General features: G+C 55.1%; 1 protein-coding gene across 3 annotated transcripts in view; it reads right to left on the bottom strand.

Moving 5' to 3' along the window:
• Positions 1-18,548, bottom strand: part of AFAP1 (actin filament associated protein 1) — a 135,371-nt gene that overhangs the window by 35,121 nt on the left and 81,702 nt on the right. For all 3 annotated transcript variants that reach the window (XM_079154342.1, XM_079154341.1, XM_079154343.1), the window contains 3 exons: positions 9,642-9,737; positions 7,107-7,188; positions 1,142-1,291 (listed from right to left, as the gene is read on the bottom strand). In XM_079154342.1, coding sequence (XP_079010468.1) covers positions 1,142-1,291; positions 7,107-7,188; positions 9,642-9,737 — 328 coding nt within the window. The remainder of the gene's footprint in view (positions 1-1,141; positions 1,292-7,106; positions 7,189-9,641; positions 9,738-18,548) is intronic.

Below are 18,548 nucleotides of genomic sequence, written 5' to 3' on the forward strand. Positions count from 1 at the left end.
ACAGACTGGGTCTGCGCTGCTCCGGCCCCTCGGCCGCCCAGCACTCTGCAGGGCGATGCGGGCTCCCACCACCCACCTGGGGCTCATCCAGGGAAGATGTCGCTCTTTCCGCTTTGAAGGCTGGCATGGCTGGGCATGAGATCTGCTGGTACATTTACCTCTGTCCATGACCCAACTCGGGCACTTCTGAGCAGGATCCAAATGCTACCCCTTTTGGTATCCTCAGAAAACCCCAAGACCTTGGACATAACAGATGCTCAAGGAGGGGCAAGAACGGAGGGCACGTGCTCAAGAACAGAACAGCATAAGCAACGGAACTAGGGACCCGCACTGACTGGGAGCTGGTTCACCGCAGCAGGAGCAGGGAGCAGAGTCCAGCCACTCCCAGTGTTTAAAAAGGTAAAGGGCTGGGGTGTGGCTCAGTGCTAGAGCCCCTACCAGCGGGCACCAGGCCCCGGGTGCAGGCCCAGCACCTGCGCCACAATAAGGAAAGGCAAAAGTTCCCCTCTCGGCGTGGGAAGCTCTTCTCCTGGGAGAGCTATGTGACTCTTCTGGCGGGGCTGCACACAATCCCGCCTCCTCCTCCCAGAGGCCTCCACTGGCTGCTGGCTGGCCCACCCAGCTCATGTCCTGGGAGTGCTTGCTGCCTCTGCCCTGGCCCTGCACTACTGACCAAAACTGGGCATGACATGCTCACCTCTGCAAGTCCCTGTCTTGTACCCTCCTCTGCTCCTAGACTGCAAGCCATGGGAGCAGGGCCATCTGGGCCACTACTAAGCACACAAGCTCGACACCACCTGACAAATAGCAGCTGCCCCAGAGACGCGGGCAGGTGGAACTGCGTGGGGCAGTCGTCGGCCTGCTGGGTGAGACCACCGACAGACGTGGTGCTGGAAGGAGCCTGGCTTTTACTACCTTGGCACAGGGAGAGGCTGGGCTGACGTCATCACTGCCCACTCTGCCCTCCAGCTGAATCTACAGTGGCATGTGGTGCTCCTGCTGGAGGCTGCTGGGCAGGGCCACAGGACAACCTTTCGGGCCAGAGAGGTCATCCCAACCCCCTGCGAAAACTTCCATTAACAGAAATAAAACTGCCTCCTGCAACTGAGCTGCCCCGCGGGGCATGCTGTGCTGCGCTCACCACAGGTAGGGACGTCCTCCTCGGCCGACGACGTCTGCTCGTCTGTGGACGGCTTCTTCTTGCCCAAACCAATGATCTTGGTAATTTTTTTCCCAGTGACTTTAGACACAGTTCCCTTGGCCTCGGATTTGGAACTTTTCTTCCTCTTCACTGTCAACGAAAGTATGTTTTAATTTAGGATGTTAACTTTAAAAAGTAAAAAAGAAGCCAAGATCACCCACATTTCCTCTTCCTCGACTTCCGCTCATCAGCACCTTGAGCACCTTCTCTGTGTCCCTGGGGTTTAGATGCTGTGGTCAAAGCAGGACATAGAGCTACTCTCCAGAAGCCTGCACCTGAGAGGGCTGAGGACACACAGAACACGTGTGTGCATACCACAAGGTGCACAGGTGCTAAGTGGTAGCAAGGGCCCTGTGGAGATCCCTCCAGGGTCATGTGGGAGAGCGGCCGGCGGCAGAGAGCACCCCCCGGCAGACTTCAGGCCCAGTGCTTTGAACAAACAAGGAGTCCTGCTGACTTCAGAGGGAAGAACCACCCAGGCAAGAGGAGGATTGGCTGACTTGGGGTGTGGGCCTGGGGAAGCCAGAAGGGTACACAGAGCAGAGGGAGCTGGTGCAGCTTCCGCTGGACAGGCGAGGGGCAGGTCTGCACAGCGCGCAGGGGTCTGGGTGCTCCCTGGGAGCCTCCTGCCCACCTGCCCTGGTCCGCCCTTGTCCAGAGCTCTAGACCAGCAGCCTGCCTTCCAGCTGAGATGGGTCATTTGGTCTGGTCAACACACAGATTCAGGGCAGAGGTCCTGGCTCAGTGGTAGAGCACTTGCCTAGCATGGGTTCAATTCTCAGCACCACATATAAATAAATAAAATAAAGGTCCATTGACAACTAAAAAAAAAATATTTAAAAAACATTTTAAGAAAATACACAGATTCACAAACATTTTGCATAAAAAGGATTTCTAGCTTCTCCTGAAAAATGAATCTCTGGCCAACCTGGACCTATAGGTGGGAAAGCGTCAGCAGAGCCCACACAGATACGGGCAGCTCTCTCCACAGAGGGGGACTCGCCACCAGCTATGTCCTACCTCTGCCCGGCTCAGCCTCTTATGCCCCTCTCCTGCCTCAGGCCTCGTCCCTGGCCTCCAAAAGAACTGCAGGGATGGGGATCAGGCAGCAATCAGAACAGGCCTGTGTGGACGCACCAGGGCTGAGAGACCTGCTCTGGGAAGAGCAGGCTGGCCGTCAGTCACCTGTGGCACCGTGCACCTGCCAGGCAAAGGGCCACTCCAGGGCCACCCTCAGCAGAGCCAGCCTCTGGGAGTGCCCGCAGCCCAGTCCTCTGCAGCTCGGGCAGCCTGCCCTTCAGAATCTGGTGGAAGCCCAGGGTTCCTCCTGCCCTGAGAGGAATGAACACCACACAGGGAGAGGCGGGCAGTGGTCCGCAGGCTGACCCGGAGCAACCTCAGCTCCCCTCCGCCCACACGGCCTTCGCTGCGGGGAGCACGCAGTCCTCTTTGCTGCTCCCTCTGCTGGGCACCGTGCAGTGGACAGTGTGGTGGGCATCACACAGGTTCCCATGGTGGCCTTGCCCTCTCCCACTCACACCTGCCCCTCAGGACTCAGTGAGAGCCGGGGACAGATCCTTAGTCCCTCTCCAGAATGAATGGCAAGCCACAGGCTGAGGAAGAGGTGCTGTGCCCCAGTAAAAGAGAGTAACTGGGGAACCAAGCCTGGCGGTCAAGTGTGCCCCAGTCACAGGGGGCTCGGACCCCCACGTGGCTACACAAGGAGGGGGCCTCTAGGGAAGCAGTTATGAGAGATGGTCCTGATCCCAGGATGAGTTCCTGGAAGGACCACCTGAAGACACGAAGAGAAGGTGGCTGCCTGCGACCCAGGGAGAGAGGCTGGGTCAGGTCCAGGTCAGCTGGGCCAAACCCAAAGGGGAGCATGGTGGGTGGCCAGCCACCCTGTGTCTGCACAGACCTTGCCGGTCGTCCTGCACCACCTCCCACTCCAGCCGAGCTCCACAAAGACGCTGTGGCCCAGGACAGCGGGGCACCGAGAAGGCACCCACCCTCGCGGGGCTCGGGGGGCACAGGCAGGCTGTTCTCTCCTGCAGAGCGTCTGCTGTTTGTCTCAGCAGCCTGGGGTTTCCGACATACCCTAATGAGACTGGTTGGCTTCTGCCAGGAAAGAGCTAGCTGGACTCTGGCTCAAAGATGTAAGAAAATATCTAATGTTTTTGGTTATTAAATACCCATCGCTTAACCCACTGCCTTTTCCAATGGCAGAAGTTGGGCCATTTTTAGAAGAAAAGTCAAAGTATATAGGAACATGAGAAAGAACCATCAAGAACGTCTTGAGGCCACTTGGAGAACAAAAAGGCAGAATTTTACACAATTATGAGCCTCAGAAATAAAAGCTCAGAATTCCCAACTCACTGAAGCTGCGTGGTGGTGAAGCAAAGGGTCCAGATGGTATGGGAGTGGGGCGAGTGTGACCTGGAGAGCGGCAGCATTTCAAGCCATGAGCAGCACAAAGCCAGGCACTTCCCTACCACCCTACAGAGCTGGGGGCTGTTTAGGTTGGAGGGAACAGGTGGGACTGTGCCTTGGGGCTCCTGGCCCATCAAGTCTACCCCGGACTGGCTGCAGAGGCCTGAATCCCAAGGGTAGGCAGTGCTGGCTGGGACAATGCATGCTTCCCCAGGGAATGGCGCCAGCAGCTCCATCTTCTTTGCTGACATCAGCGACCGTTCCAATAGGATGCTGACAGAGTCACCAAAGCCACACTGCATTGGCATCTCACACGCCAGGACCCCACCATGAAGGAGGAGCTGGGGTGCAAGCCAGGCGCGTGGTTTGACCACTGAGTCTGGGCTGCGCCACCTCTAGGGGAGATGCTCACACTTGGGCAAAGCTGTACATGTGTGCTTAGCTGAAGGCTCCATGGCAGTGGAGAGGGAGGCTGGGTGCACTGGAGCCATCTGACCCTGAGTGACTACTTCCTCAGCATCTGCTGCACGCACAGCACTGCTGGGCAGAAGGAAGCGTCCACAGCAGGTGGCTCTGGGTCCCAAGCACTAGGCTGTTCTGCAGGAAGGGACGGGGGAGCGCCAGAAGCAGGTCCAGACAGAAGTGCCATTTGGAAGAGCCTGCTTGTACACGGTGTATTGGGAAAGAAAGAACAAACGAGAAAAAGGCCAGCCACCCAATGCCACGGAGCTCAACAGCAGGCAGGAGCCAGGTCCGGTGGTGTGCTGCAGTCCCGGCTGCTCAGGAAGCGGGGCCAGGAGGACGGCTTTGCATGGGGCAGCATGGGGGACCAGCCTCAAAACAGAAAGAACAAACGACAGCTGAGCTGGGCACAGACTGCAAGTTATTTCACCTCAGGGGAAACTTAAAGGCCGCTCTCCAGGCTCTGAGCACGTGCAATGCGCCCCAGGAGGACACAGCTAGCGTGCTCACTGGGGCTTCTCGCAGGGGTCCTGGCGGGAAAGCCGCACGTGGAAAGGCAGGCTGCGCAGCCCTTGGGAGAGCCTCATGATGCCAACACCCTGAAGGCCTGGGTGCCAGCTCTACGGCTGTGGGCTGGCCTCTTGCCCAGAGCGCACACTTGCTCCTCGCCAGTTCCGTGGGCAGCTGGGCCGCGAGGTCACGGGCTCCAAGAGTGCAGTCACCTGGATTTACGTGGGAGGCTTCCTCCCATCCAAGTCACAGCCCCCAATCCCAGGTGTACTCGGAGGACATTAAAAGCCAGATTAGGAGAAAAGTTGTGCAAAACGCGCAGCTGGTAAAGGGCTTGCATTCAGAGCATGCACAAGACCCGCAAGGCTCAGTGAGCGGCCATGCCAACATGGGCAAAGGACCCAGGAGACGCCTCACCAAAGCTACAGCGATGATGAGTGACACGTTAAAACTGCTGGACACCTCCAGTCATTAGGGAAACCACAACCATAAGCCACACAGATGAAAGTGGCTGAATGAAGAGAACAGACAGAGCGGAAAAGACAACACTGAGGCTGGTGAGACTCCACGTGGCCTGACAATCCCACTCAGGGCTCCATACCCAAGGGTCGAGCAGACTCATGGCCACGCAGAACCTGCCTGGAAAAGCCAGAGCACCTGAGAAACAGTCACCCAAACGCTCTGCAATTGGGGAACAGAAAAACCAAGGGTGGTATAGCCACACAATAGCAGCGGGCTGGCAAGAGAGAGCCACCTGCACTGTGCTCAGCAGGGATGCAGGCTGGCACAGAAGGGACCACCTGCAGGGCAGGAAGCAGCTCGGCAGGACCTGGCAACACAGAGGAGCACGAGGGCACATCTGGGTAACAGGAGCATCCTGTCTTGATTGTGGTGATGGTCACGTGCCTGTAAGATGTCTACCAAGGCAGAGCTGAGCGTGGAAGAGACTGGCGGCCACACCCGCAGCCCTGGCCACAGCAGCACATTCATGACCGTCCAGGGGGGCCATCCAGAGCACTGGCAGGTGATCAAAGGCAAAACGTGGTGCTTTCCTACGATGGAAGAGTAATCAGTCTTGTCAAGCAGATGGAACTTGACAGCATTATGTTAAAGCCAAACCGACCAATCTCAGAAAGACCTGGGTCACGGTCATGTGTTTTCTCTCCTAGGTGGAAGCTGGAGAGCAAAGAGGAAAAGAAAGGTGGGGGTCTCCTGAAAGTGGAAGGGGGGTCAGTGGAGGAGAGGAAGGACCAGAGGGAGGCAGGGGACTCTGGGGAGTGATACTGGCCAAATCACATTGTTCTAAGGTGTATGTATATGTCGGGGTGCTCAACACCTGGTCCCCCATGTGTGATAATAAGGGGAAAAAGGAAGAAGATTCCAACAGCAGCCACACTCTGGGTTGACGATGAAAGTCGGTCACACAGGACACACCTGTTGTGACTCCATCTACTCGTGGCCCCACAGCAGCCCAACTCACAGGACAGAGCAGACTAGGGAGTAGGAGGGATCCATGTTTAATGGGCTCAGAGTCCAGTGTGGGAAGACAGAATGGTTCTGGGGACAGACGCTGACGGCTGCACAGCAATGAGAAGGTGCTTAATGCCATTAACTGTGACGGAGAAACTATTACAGTGGTTACTCTTATGGTGTAAATGCAGGTGAAATAAAGACCTTTTTAGAATAATGAAATAATGGCATTTGCTGGTAAATGGGTGGAAATGGAGGAAATCATGCTAAGTGAAATAAACCAGACTCAGAAAACCAAGGGTCAAATGTTTTCTCTCACCTGGGGAAGACAGAGCAAAATAAGGGAAAGAAGGCCATCAGGGAGGGGACTGGCTGTCACAAAGACGAGGGAAGATCAGTGCATGGAGGCAGGAGAATGAGAGGGAAGGGGAAAGAATCAGGGAGTGACGCTAACGGCATCATGTTATGTGTAAACATGAATGGACCAGGGGGATCTCTCCTTCATGTATTTGTGGAACAGACCAATCAAAAATAAATAAAGGTGTGAAAGAAGATCAGAAGGGGGGGAAAGACGTTTTCAGAAAGTCTTTTTTAAAAAGACTTCAGATTCTAGCCTCCTCATTTTTTAAAGATGGGGAACCTGAGGCTCACGCAGGGGAACTCGCTCTTGCTCTCATGGTGAAGCAAAGGCAGCGCTCAGGCAGCCACGCGAGGTCCCACTCACTCCTACAGTCTTGAGCAAGATGCCAGCCACTCCCTGGTGCGAACCCACCTCTGCAATAGATCAAGCAAGGAAGCAGGCTGGCATGAGTGTCAGTTTAAACACATGTGGGGCACAGGACCCAGCCCAGGCCCGGGCTGGTGGGAGGGAGGAGGTCCCTGGCCGAGGCTGACCACAGGGCTCAGGCCCCTATCAACATGACCCATGGTGGGGGGGTGTCCTCAGCTGAAGACCCGGTGCACCGCAGGGTCACTTGGCACACCCGCCACTGTTGCCTCTTCCAGTCTGCGCTCGGCCGTGAGAGGGGCTCACCTTGTTCTTTTCCGTTACACGTAGCGGATCCATTCTCTACAGGGCCCTCCCCATCCGAGCTGGGTCTCTCTGAAGACAGTTTCTGTAAGGACACAAATGGTTAGGTTGCCCCTACATGGCCACAGTCCTAGCAATGCTGATGGGTCAATCCCAGCATCTTGGAAGGAAGGCAGGTGTGGCTGTACCCTCACAGTGCAGAGAGCCGGAACTTCCTCCAGCACAGACCTGCTGGTCAGACAGCGGCAGAAGCCTCAAAACTCAGACCAACCAAGAAAACGACTCTGGGTTCTAGTGTACTCATGTGTATGCACATGATGCCCATTTCATTCAGATCACTCTTCTTACAAACGATCATGAAAAATATAAGGATTACAAAAAACATTTGCACTCACTAAGCCCTATCTTCTTTGCAGGAGCAAATAATCCCTCATCTATCTTGCTTCCTGACTTTTACCAGCAATCAGGTGAATGTCAGTATCTGCATATAATGAATTTACTCAGAACACACACAGAAATACATCACTATCGAAATCTCCCAGGGCTTGGGTGTGGCTCAGTGGTCAAGCGCCTGCCTGCCAAGTGTGGGGGTCTGGGCTCCTGGCTTCACATTAGTCCTGATCACCCGATGGAACGAGCACAGTCAGGACCCCGTTAGCCCAAGGGAGACGCAGTGCTGCAGCTGGACCCTTCCATCCCTACCGGAGAACCTGTGGAGTCAGAGGCAGAATGCCTTCCAAAATGGGTGTCTCAGACCCTCCGCATAAACCCCCAGAGCCACAGAGATGGGCCGGCCAGACATCCCAAAGCAGCATAAGTGGTGGCATGCAGCAGGTACCGACCCTGCACCCAACCAGCACTCCCAGGACCAGGGCTGGCACCAACCAGCTCTCATACCTGGCAGCCTCCCGCGACCCGGGGCTGCAGGCGCCCAGAAACCAAGCAAAGGAAGGAATCTGGCCAGCTCTGGAGGGAGCGTGCGAAGAGATCGTGGAGGCAGGAGCAAAATTCACCCACCTTTTGGGTGAACAAGGGAATTAGCAAAACGAATCAAATGCTAAAGCCAAGTTCTCTCCTTTGAGCTAACAATTCAGCCCCCGAGAATCCATTCAGGTAACAGGCAGAGAAGCAGCAAAGATTTATGCCAAAGACGGTACTACCATGCTATTTAAGTCAGGCTATGGCGAGAGGGGACAGCACAGCCACCTCAATGATAGGAAGGTGGCACAGCGTCACAGTCAGCTGGTAACTGCAGAATGCTGCTCTTGTTATGAATGTTCAAAACCCAGAAGACTGCTAATCAATTCAGGCAGGTGGGGAGAAGGCAGGTAAGAAACGTGAGCAAGTAAGATCCTCCCAGCTGTAAGGAGCACACGCAGGGGAGCCAGGCCCGAGGTGGAGAGCGTGGGGGCGCTGCAGTGATTCCGTCCTGCTGTTTGCGTAGCAGGCGTGACTTCACAGTTAGAACAAAGACAACAGGCCGCTGTGCTAAAGCCTGACGAGTGGCTGATCCTGTTAGGCTGGGCGCGGGGGTCCCGGGTGTTCAGTGAACTCTGTACAAGCAGACGGTCCATGGGATGCGGTGGCCTCACACAATCATGTGGAGGCCTGGACAGGACAAAAAGACCGGCCTCCTGCCTGCCAGCAGGCCTGTGCAGCAGCGACCTGGTGCCCGCCTTCATGTCACTCCTAGGCCTTGCTGCGGCCATGCTGTGGATCAGGGCTCGTGTCCTCCCTAGCTGTGGGCGCTGATTCCTAACACCAATCTCTCCACACACTTGCCAGCACCGGTCCTGCTTCTCTGGAGAACCCTGACACAAGTACAGAGAAAGAAGGGTCTGTCTGTCCACCAGCGGGAGATTAGACAGGGAGGCTTGGGAAGTTCCTGGGGCTCCAGCAGCAAGGGAAGACTTCACGCTGGAAGCCAGGGGTCTCCCAGGGAACGGTATTAATGACACATAGACAGAGTACACCAGAGCACGGTGTGCGGTGTCCCAGGAGTGGGTCCCTGTGCCTCTGGCTGTGCTCCCTGACTGCCAGGCCCCAGTGCTCCTTCCAGCAGGAACTGGCAGGAGCAGAGGGGTAGGGAGCATCACCCTGCCTGTGGCTGAGACCTCGGGAAGGCACAGTTAGGAAATGCCTGCTGCTGCCACAAGCAGGCAACGGCTGTGTGGCTCTGAAAGACTTCCAACCTTCCCATCCAGCCTGGCATAGAAAGCAAGGCCCTGCCTCGGAAGAGGACAGCAAGCAGCATACATCTGTTTTCCAACCACAGCACTGACATCTTCAGTGTCATTAAAACATGCAGGCAACTGGGATGCTCCCGGTACAATAAAATTCAAATGTCTGAGTGGAAGCTAGGCCAATCACCCTGACTGGATCATTGCACACAAGTGTTGAAAGGTCACACTGCAAGCACGAATATATGCAATGAGTGTATTTCAACTGAAAATAAAAATACATTTTGAAAGAACCAAACACTTGGAGTGAGCCCCAAATCACTCATGAGTCCCTGTTCCTGGAGAGACGCACCCTTACCTTTTCCAGCTCTGCCTTGTGCACCGGGGCGCTGGGCAGGGGCACACACTCTGGATCTGCAGGGCCACTGCAACCACTGTAGGCTTCCCTGATCACCTGTAAGAAGGCAAAGGTATTTAGGAAGGAGGCCAAACCAGGGGCGGACAGACCGAAGCCAGGGCGTGGCAGCTGGTGAGCCCAAAGCAGCCAGCATTGACCAAACAGAGGCCCCCACGTGTTTACTCCTCTGCTCAGCAGGGGTGGACACAGGCCCCAGGGAAACAGCAGGACAGTGCGCTAGAGTGCCTGCTCTAGGCAGCCCGCTCCACACTGTTAGGCTTGGGCTAAGCCAGGTCACCAAGGAGATGAAGGTGGACTAAGACAAGCATGGAGAACCGCAGGGAATACCCAATGCAGCTTCCACGGCGGGGGCAACCACCTCTGATCAGGCGGCCTCCAGTGAAACTGGCGAAGGAGACTGAGCAGCACCAGACCAGCCAGCAGGAGAGGGCAGCCTCAAAGGAGCAGAGAGAGGGCTCCAGGGCGAGGTGAGAGCTGGCAAAGAGCCAGAGCCCGAGGACCCCGTGGGCAGGTGCCCTGGGGCAGAAGCAGAGAGGGTGGAGGCAAGGCCAGAGGAGGCCGGGGAACACGGGGCAGGCTTCCGAAGCACTCCATTTCCTCCTGAAGGCTGTAGCCACCTGAACAGAGGCAGCAAGACGCAGAGAGGCTCTCCCGGGGGTCTGAGAACACTCCTGCTGGCCAGGACTGCTTCCTCAGAGACCTTCAGGTACCAGCTGTACAGCTGTGCTGGGGGAGGCTGTTGGCTCCTCTGGGCCTCAGCTTCATCACAAGCAAAGTGGGACAGTTTGGATGCAAGGTGCCCCCAGAAGCTCGTGTGTAGATATAGGATGCTCAGAAGAGAGCTGCTTAGGTTATGAGCACTGTGACCTCATCACAGTGAGGTGGACTGAGTCATTTGGTGGATTAATAATCTGAATGTACCACTGGTGGTAACTGGAGGCAGGTGGGCCATGGCTGGAGGAGGTAGGTCACTGGGGACCTGTCCTTGGGGACTACCTCTTGTCCTTCTCTCTCTCCTCTCCTTCCTGGCTTCCATGAGCTGAGCAGCTTTCCTCTGCCGTGCCCTTCCACCGTGAGGCTTTGTCTCACCCAAGCTGACCACAGACTGAACATCTGGAGCTGTAAGCCCACATAAACTCTTCCTTTTTAAGTTGTGCTTGTCAGCTATTTTGGTCTCAGTGATGAAAAACTGACTCAACACACAAAGGAAGGAGTCAAGGGAGCAGCTGTGATCATGGGCACTTTGCCACGGTGAGTACCTTTACCACTTAGGGGAAGAGCTCAGAAAATGATCCTGGGCTAGCCTTGGAGAGCCGGAGTCACCGGCTGGCATGAGGGGCCTTCGTGGCACCTGTTGGTTTCTCCATCACTATGAAGCTCATGCCATGTCCAGGTGTGGCCTGGTCATGGGGACACATGGTGAAAGAGACAACAAGGACACAGTGCCTGTGTAACTTACACGTTCTTGTCTCTGCAAAGTCAGCAGGCAACTCTTACAAAATGCTGTCTGCTCTTTCTGGATCTAGGCTATAATGTGAGTCAAACCCGAGCTGTTTCTGGGCAAAAGGAAATGCCAGTCCCTGATATCTGAGCTGTGCTCTGCAGTCAGCCTCAACAGATGCCTCCCAATGCCCGCAGCTCGCACCGGAGCTGGACTCAGCCCAGGGGCTGACAAGACAGGACGGTGTTTCCAGACATTCTGCTGCTCAGCTGTCTCATGAGAAAACACACCGGGTGTTGTCCACACTCGAGATGGGGAAGAGAAGACAACGAAGAAGCAGTGCAGAGGGCTCACTGCAGTGCTCCTCCTGGTGAATTCTCAGTGGCACCGAGGGTGATGCTCCGTGCCACCTACTGCACCATGAAAGGTCTTTATCCCGCCCTGACACTTGATATCAAATCCTCAACGGACAAGACACATTTTTACTTAATTTAAAGACAAGACTCCTTTCCCTAGGGAAAGAGCGCCTGAGTTGTGCCCAACCAGAGCCAAACCCAGCTCTGTGCATGCAAGGCTGAGGCACGCAATCTGAGCCTTGCTCTCCTCATCTAGACAGGCACAGGATGACACCCCAGCTCATTCCCAGTCACAGCTCCAAATAAAAGAAGCCAGATTTCAACTATGTACACAAACCTGAACCTGACAAGTTTCCATTTGCTAAAAAGCTGTGCTCCAAAACCAGAACCTGCAAAATCCTACAATCTCTGCAAAATCTTTTATACAAAGAAGACCTGTGTTCTGCCTCCTCTTGATTCTCTGATGGGGAGGGACATAGAAAGTCCTCAACAGAACTGCTGCAGTATCCCGACCCCGAGAGGCGGGGTCCTCCTCCTGCAGGGGGTGTGCACCTCCTCCTAGCTAGATACAGCTCCTCTCTTAGGAGTCAGCCTCAGGCTCCACAGCGTGGGAGCCTCCCGGCCCCTCTCATGGTTTGCACGAATGCCCCTCAAGGACACATGCTACAGGCTGGTTCCAGGCCTCTGGTGCTCCTGAGAGGGGTGGACCGTTGGGAGGTCGGTCCTGTTGGGAGAAGTCAGGTCACTAGGCTGTGCCCCTCAAGGGGACACTGGGACACTCTCATTCCCTCCCAGCTGCCCTGAGGCAAGCGGCTTCCTCCCTCATGGGCTGTGGACCATGCTGTCCACCTCACCACAGGCCCAAAGGCAAAGGCAAAGAAGGCCACCTACCACGGCTGGGAACTCTTCAACCTGAGCCCAGATGAACTTCTCCTCCTGTCGCTGCCTCCCGGTGTTCCGCATGCACGGCGCCCTGGCGCCCCCAAGGCCCCGCCTGCTCTTCCAGAGCAGGGCCCGAGGCTCCACCGCTCTGGCAGGGAGGGGCTCAGCTGTGCTCCCCAGGCAGTAATGCCGGCTTAAAGGGGAAAAATGAGGACTGAAAAACCAACTGGACTTGAGATTTTCTATGGGGAAAAGAAGGAAGGAAGGAAAAGCAAAAGGAATAGGCTGCCACCAAGCAAGTTGAGCCTGTGACAAAGTCCCCAGTCCTCTGCTCTGATCTCTAGAATCTTCACAGGAGAAACAGTGTTTTCTTTGGCACACACACACATGCCCTGCCAGGCTGCCTCCCGGGGGTGCCCACTCCCCGGCACCCTAGCTCTCCCACACACAGGCCTGCTGTCCAGCAAAAGCAGCCAGGCTACGGAGCCAGTTCCCGCTGCAAGGCTTCCTGGAGCCCTCAGAGAGGCAACACGCAGGGCACTCTGGCCACCGCACAGCCTTGGTCTCCAGCCACTCCTTCCTCTCCCAGCTAGAGCTGAAATTCCTTGCGGAGGGAACCACGTCGCCCACGGTGCATGGGAAGGGGGAGGCACAGGGCAGGACAGAGGCCAGACGTCAACTGGGGTGTTCCTGGCATCGCCAGACTTCCCCAGAATCAACAGTGACCGTGTCCAGGACACAGGAGGCTGTGGGGAGGCCAAGAGGCAGAGCCCACCCTGCTCCTGAGGAGTGCATTAGTGGCAGAGGTCAGTCCTTGTCCCTGGCTCTCCACCCAGGGCCAAAGGCACCTGCAGAAGAAACAAACCAAGACTGGCACTCAAGGCCTCAGAGGGCCATAAGCGAGCGCTTCACATCAACGTAGGTCTTCTTCAAGAGCCTTTTCCTATGAGAAGTCCGGTATGTGTCTAAGAGAACTGCAGCTAACTCAAAATCACAGATCCTCCAAGAAACCAATTGTTATATGCTTTGTGGTATTTTTGTTTGCCTTTAACTTGAACCCTCTCCTCCAGAAACACAATCTCTGCACATTTTTTAAGGAAACCTGACCACTCTGCTTCTGGGAAGACTGGCTTTCGTCTCCTGTTTGACCTCCGCACGCTGGCTCCTGTTAGCAGCATGGGCGCATGTGCACCACACGCACACAGCTGGTCCTGGCGAGGACTGCTGGTGGTGGCAGTTGCAGGCGCACAGGAAGAGAGGCCTAGCGGTAATTCCTGGAGTGCAAGGCCGGTCGGCCTCTGGCTTGTGGCGCCTGACAGAAGGCTGTCTGTCTTCATGAAAGGATTCCTACTGCTACCTCAATGCTGCTTCAACACGTCCACGGCCTGGGTGGTGAGTACCGCGGCAGGACAGCAGCAGTTTGTGCTGAGGTGTTCACTGTGCGGTGCATCCTGCTGGCCCTGGGAGAGCACAACAGGGACATGAAGGGCTGGAACCAGCAATGCCCTGTTTTCATACTCCAGCTGTTTATCATGTTTCTAAAGTGAATCGAAACTGTGCTCTCATGCTGCCTCTGAGAATCCCTCTAACATTACTTCCCCTCGACGGAACAGTGGGTGAGAGTGGGCTGGCCAAACACACAGAGCGGGAGCTTGCATGGCAGGGTGGCCTGCAGCCTCCAGCCGCCCGCTGTCCCTCACTCTCGGCCTTCCAGCCGGGCAGGGACAGGGGTCTAAACACCAATCCATCTGTCATAAAGATGTAGCCCTTATGAGGGGACAACAGAACTAGGAGGGTAGCATTGATTTATTTCATAAACAATCATTACAAAGTTTTAAATTGCTTTTTAAAAAACAAATTTGTACGGATACAGAAGATTTGAACATGACAGTTATAAGTTGTAATCTAGAAAAACATAGAGACCCATAAAGCAAACAATTATCCAGTGGAGGTCTTTGCAATCGGACAAGGAACGTGTACCAAAACTGACCTTAGGTACATTTCCAATATATGAGATCATGTAAAATCTTAGACTACAACAGAATAGAGCCCTACGGACTTTGCTTTGCAGATGTGACAGAATTTACTGACTCTGTGTATGCAGATGCCACGGCAATCGTATGCATTCCTACGATGACAACAGAATTAAATTAGAAATCTTAAAAAGACCATTTTTAAAAAAACCACCAAATATTTGGAAAGTAGGTGATATATTCCAAAATAAACCATTAGTTGAACAGCGACGGAATCAGAACACATTTTGAACTCCATGGTAGAAGCACAAGGCATCACAACGCCTCGGACCCGGCTGGCTCCCGAGGGCCTGGAAGAGAGAAAAGGCCGACCCGGGAGCTGGGACTCCCAGCCGACAGCCACAGGAGCGTCCAGCCGGGGCTTCGGAGAGCAAAGCCACACCACGGGCAAGGGGGCCCACGGGCCCCAAGTTTGTTTTTGAGAGAACTAACAAAGCTGGTGCACTCCTGGGGAGACGACGAAGGGACGGGGAGGCTCCGGCTGTCCTGTCTCTGGGCACCACAGAGCAGCCAGCGACACCTCCACTGGCCCCGAGGACTGACCGAGGGAGGACGACGAGCTCATCTGAGCAGCACGGGCACAAAGAAAGCCAAACGAGTGAGAGGTGAGGTGAAGAGCCCCACAGGCGCCCTGTCCCTGCCCGATGGTGGCAGAGGGGGATGCCGCCCAGGGCAAGGGGAGAACCAGCACAACCTCCGAGGCTGGCAGCTCTGGCTTCAGCTCAAGGCACCATGGTCGACTGCCTGGCCACGGCTGCACACGGCCCAGCAGGAGCGGGTAGGGGAGTCAGAGACGTCCCGCCCCGGGCACAGGCAGCAGAGCTGCCACAGCTGTGGACACGGTAAAGTGCCAGTGCAGACCACCCTGCACAGCGAGCTGCCCTAAGGCCACACAGCACAGTGAGAAACCCGACCCTCACGATGCCCTTGGGTCCTCGTGGTGCAGGGGCAAGTCCCTGACCTGGCCCTGGAAATACTGAAGGCGGGTGGGGAGCACGGAAGCAGCACCACAGCCAACCCCAGGTCTGCTCCAGCGAAGCCGAGCTGGCAGACTCGCAGGCCAGCAGCAGGACGGGGGGACCCGTTCTGCAAGAAGCATGGGCCACCTCTGTCTCCGCTGTTCTTCCACATAATGTGGATGGAACAGAATGCAGGACCCAGAGACCAATTCAACAGAAGTAATCCCAGAGACAGCCCAAGCACGGAAATGCAGAGATCTAACTGTGATAGAAATGCTCCAAGAGCCCATGGAAAGGCAGATGCCACGCACCAAGGAACATGAGTTGCAGCAGACGCAAGCTGTTAAGAAGAAGAGAAAGGAAGATGCTAGAAAGGAAAGTAGGCTATGAGAGAAGGGCTGGAGAAGGCACTGGGCACAGGGAGAAGAGTGGTCACCAGGAGAGAGGCAGCCAGACACACCCACCAAACACAGCCAAGGGGTGCGGAAGCAGAGTCCAAAGCTGTGGGAAAGCAAATGAACGCATGCACAGAAGGGCTGCCAAGCAGAGGAGGGAAGAAATGGAGCAGAAAGAATGTCTGAAGAGATGATGGCCCAGACATCCCCACACTAACAAAGACATCAGCCACAGAACCAGGGACCCAGCGGACACCCACCAAGACAAAATGCAGGAGGGCCAGGCCTAGACCCCGCACAGTCCTGCTCAGACTCCAGACAGCAGGCAGCTTGCACAGGGCCACAGAGAGAAGACACCATGCTCAGAGGAACAGCTGCCCCCAGCAGCAGCGAAATCCTCAGGAGGTGACGAAAAAGGAAGGCACTTCCAGACCTACCGAGCAGAAGGGCTTATTTCCAGATCTGCTCTACAAGAAATGGTGTTTTAAAATTTCACAGGAATATCTTTAGGGTGAAAAGACATGACACAGGATAGAGGCCAGAATCCGAGAAAGTGGGGAAGGGCACCAGAGAGGGTGTGCTGGGCAGGGGCGGGGGGCTGTCTGTGAACAGCACAGGCCAGGACCTGGGACCCACGCTGCATGCACACAGGAACCCTGGGTGATCCTTGAGGATTCTGGCAAAACCATTGGAAAACTCATCTCAACCACATTCATCTACTGCTGCCTGACCCAGGAGGGGCTCTGGAGTCCCCACCACGCCCCTATGTCCTTTGGGGTTCATGAGCTGCACAGAACCCCACACCATGTGTGAGCTGGGCTGCCCTCAGCCTTGCTACAATGCCAGCACACTAACTTTCTGTGAAAAAAGGAGGAGGAGAAAAGGAAAAAAGAAAAAACTGGCATGATCTCAGAAGTTTGCTAACACACTCTGTGGGCCCCCTTACACATTGTTGGTGGGAGGGGAAACTGCGGGACCCCAGAAGAGGGACCTGGCTGGACGTTAAGATCACACAGCTGAACCCTGACGCAGCAGTTGCTCTTTCTGGGACTCAGCCTCTGGACAAGTGGGAGAGGAAAGGATGCACGCCAGGTGTTGTTCACTGTGGAGCTGTCTGTCACTTCCAATGACTGAGACAGCCTGGCGTCCTGTCTGTTGAGACGCATGCCACCTAGCAGGAAGAGGAAGTGCTCTGTCCTTTGCGTGGCAAACAGCTACGAGACCTCAAGTGGAAGAAACAGAGAGGGGAAGGGACTGAATCTGCATTTCTGCCTCCCGCACAAGTGCAGAGAGACCCTGCAGACAAAACCACGGCACCCTCCTGTGTGGCTGGCAGCAGACGGCACAAGCCGCACCATGACCTGGAGGAACCTAGTGTGCCGAGGTGTGCACATCCTGCCCAGAGCTTCCCAGGAGGCGCCCATCCCAGGGAGGCTCGGACGTGTGATGCCAGGGACGCTCGGCAGAGCTCCTGCCCACGAGGGCAGCTGAGACAGTTCAGAGTGGCAAGAGCCCTGCAGGATATGTGGAGTGAGGAGCCACTGAGGTGAACGTCTAGAACTTGGCAACAGCGTCGTTTATCGTCATGGCTCAGCCTCTCCAAGTGACAACACTCCCAGGAAGCATGCCCAGACACCCAAACACACTAAACTCAGGACGGAAGTTCCTTCTAAGGAAGAAGGGAGAGAGCTCAATTCTTCCTGTCGCATTCTGGACCTCAAAACAATATAAATGACACAAAGTGAAATGAGCTTTAGGTCCCTAATGAATCTGAAAATATGGGAACTCTGTTTTCAGAATCTCCAGGTGGTTTGATACGTTGGCGATCTAATGACTGTTCCTAGGAGGAACTGAACTAGACCATCTCATGGCTCTGCCAGCCCAAAATAATCAGTCCTGCAGCTCCTTTTGTCACCTGACTTTCACTTCTAGTCGGGGCTTCTTAGGTACTATTATATGGTATATAATGGCACAAACATTACACAGAGTAACTGACCAATTTAAACTCTTTAGAAAAAGATCATCTGCTTGGTATCATGTACTGTCCTTTCAAAAAATACCAGCAAATGCTAAAATAAAAATTCTTGCAATTAACTTACATTCATGAATGGAGTCCTCATTCTGTAATGAGTTAAGTGCCTCTGGCTACAAGCACCTCACAGCTGGGGAAGCAGGATGCAGCATTATCTCCCTCCCTCAGCATCTTGGAAGAGTGCTGTTTTGACTGTCAGATGATGGTGTCAGACTGAGAGCAGTAAGAAGGGACCACCCCTCAGCATGCATGAGACACTCAACAAACTGCAAGAACAAGGGAAAGAAGGAGGCTCAGGGTTTCTCTGCCCTCCACCCAAGGACAGTCAAGGCAGCTAGGAGTGGGAACATACGAAAAAACCCAGCCATCGCCAGCCTATGCGCCAGACTCGCACCACAAACGTAGAAAGACACGGGGAAATCTTCAGGACCTCGAGCTCAGCAACGTCTTCTTACGCGAGACACAAAAAACAAAAGGAGGAACGAAGTGCTCACAGCTGCTGTGACGAGTGTGAACTCCGAAATGAGATGCCAGTCAAAGAAGTTGGCCCAGGAGCCACATCACTTCCCACGAAAGGCTGCGAGCAGACAACGCCAGAGACAGGAGGGCTGAGGGGCGGGGCACAAGTGCCGGAGGGCACCGAGCCCTCCTCGAGTGAACTGGACCTTGGCGGTGTTTGCACGACTGTGAAATACTGCAACACCACTGGACTGGACTGGATTCAAAGGGTGAATCTGGCATGTGAACTC

Source organism: Sciurus vulgaris, assembly GCF_902686455.1.
Source record: "Sciurus vulgaris genome assembly, chromosome: 9".
NCBI lineage: Eukaryota > Metazoa > Chordata > Mammalia > Rodentia > Sciuridae > Sciurus > Sciurus vulgaris.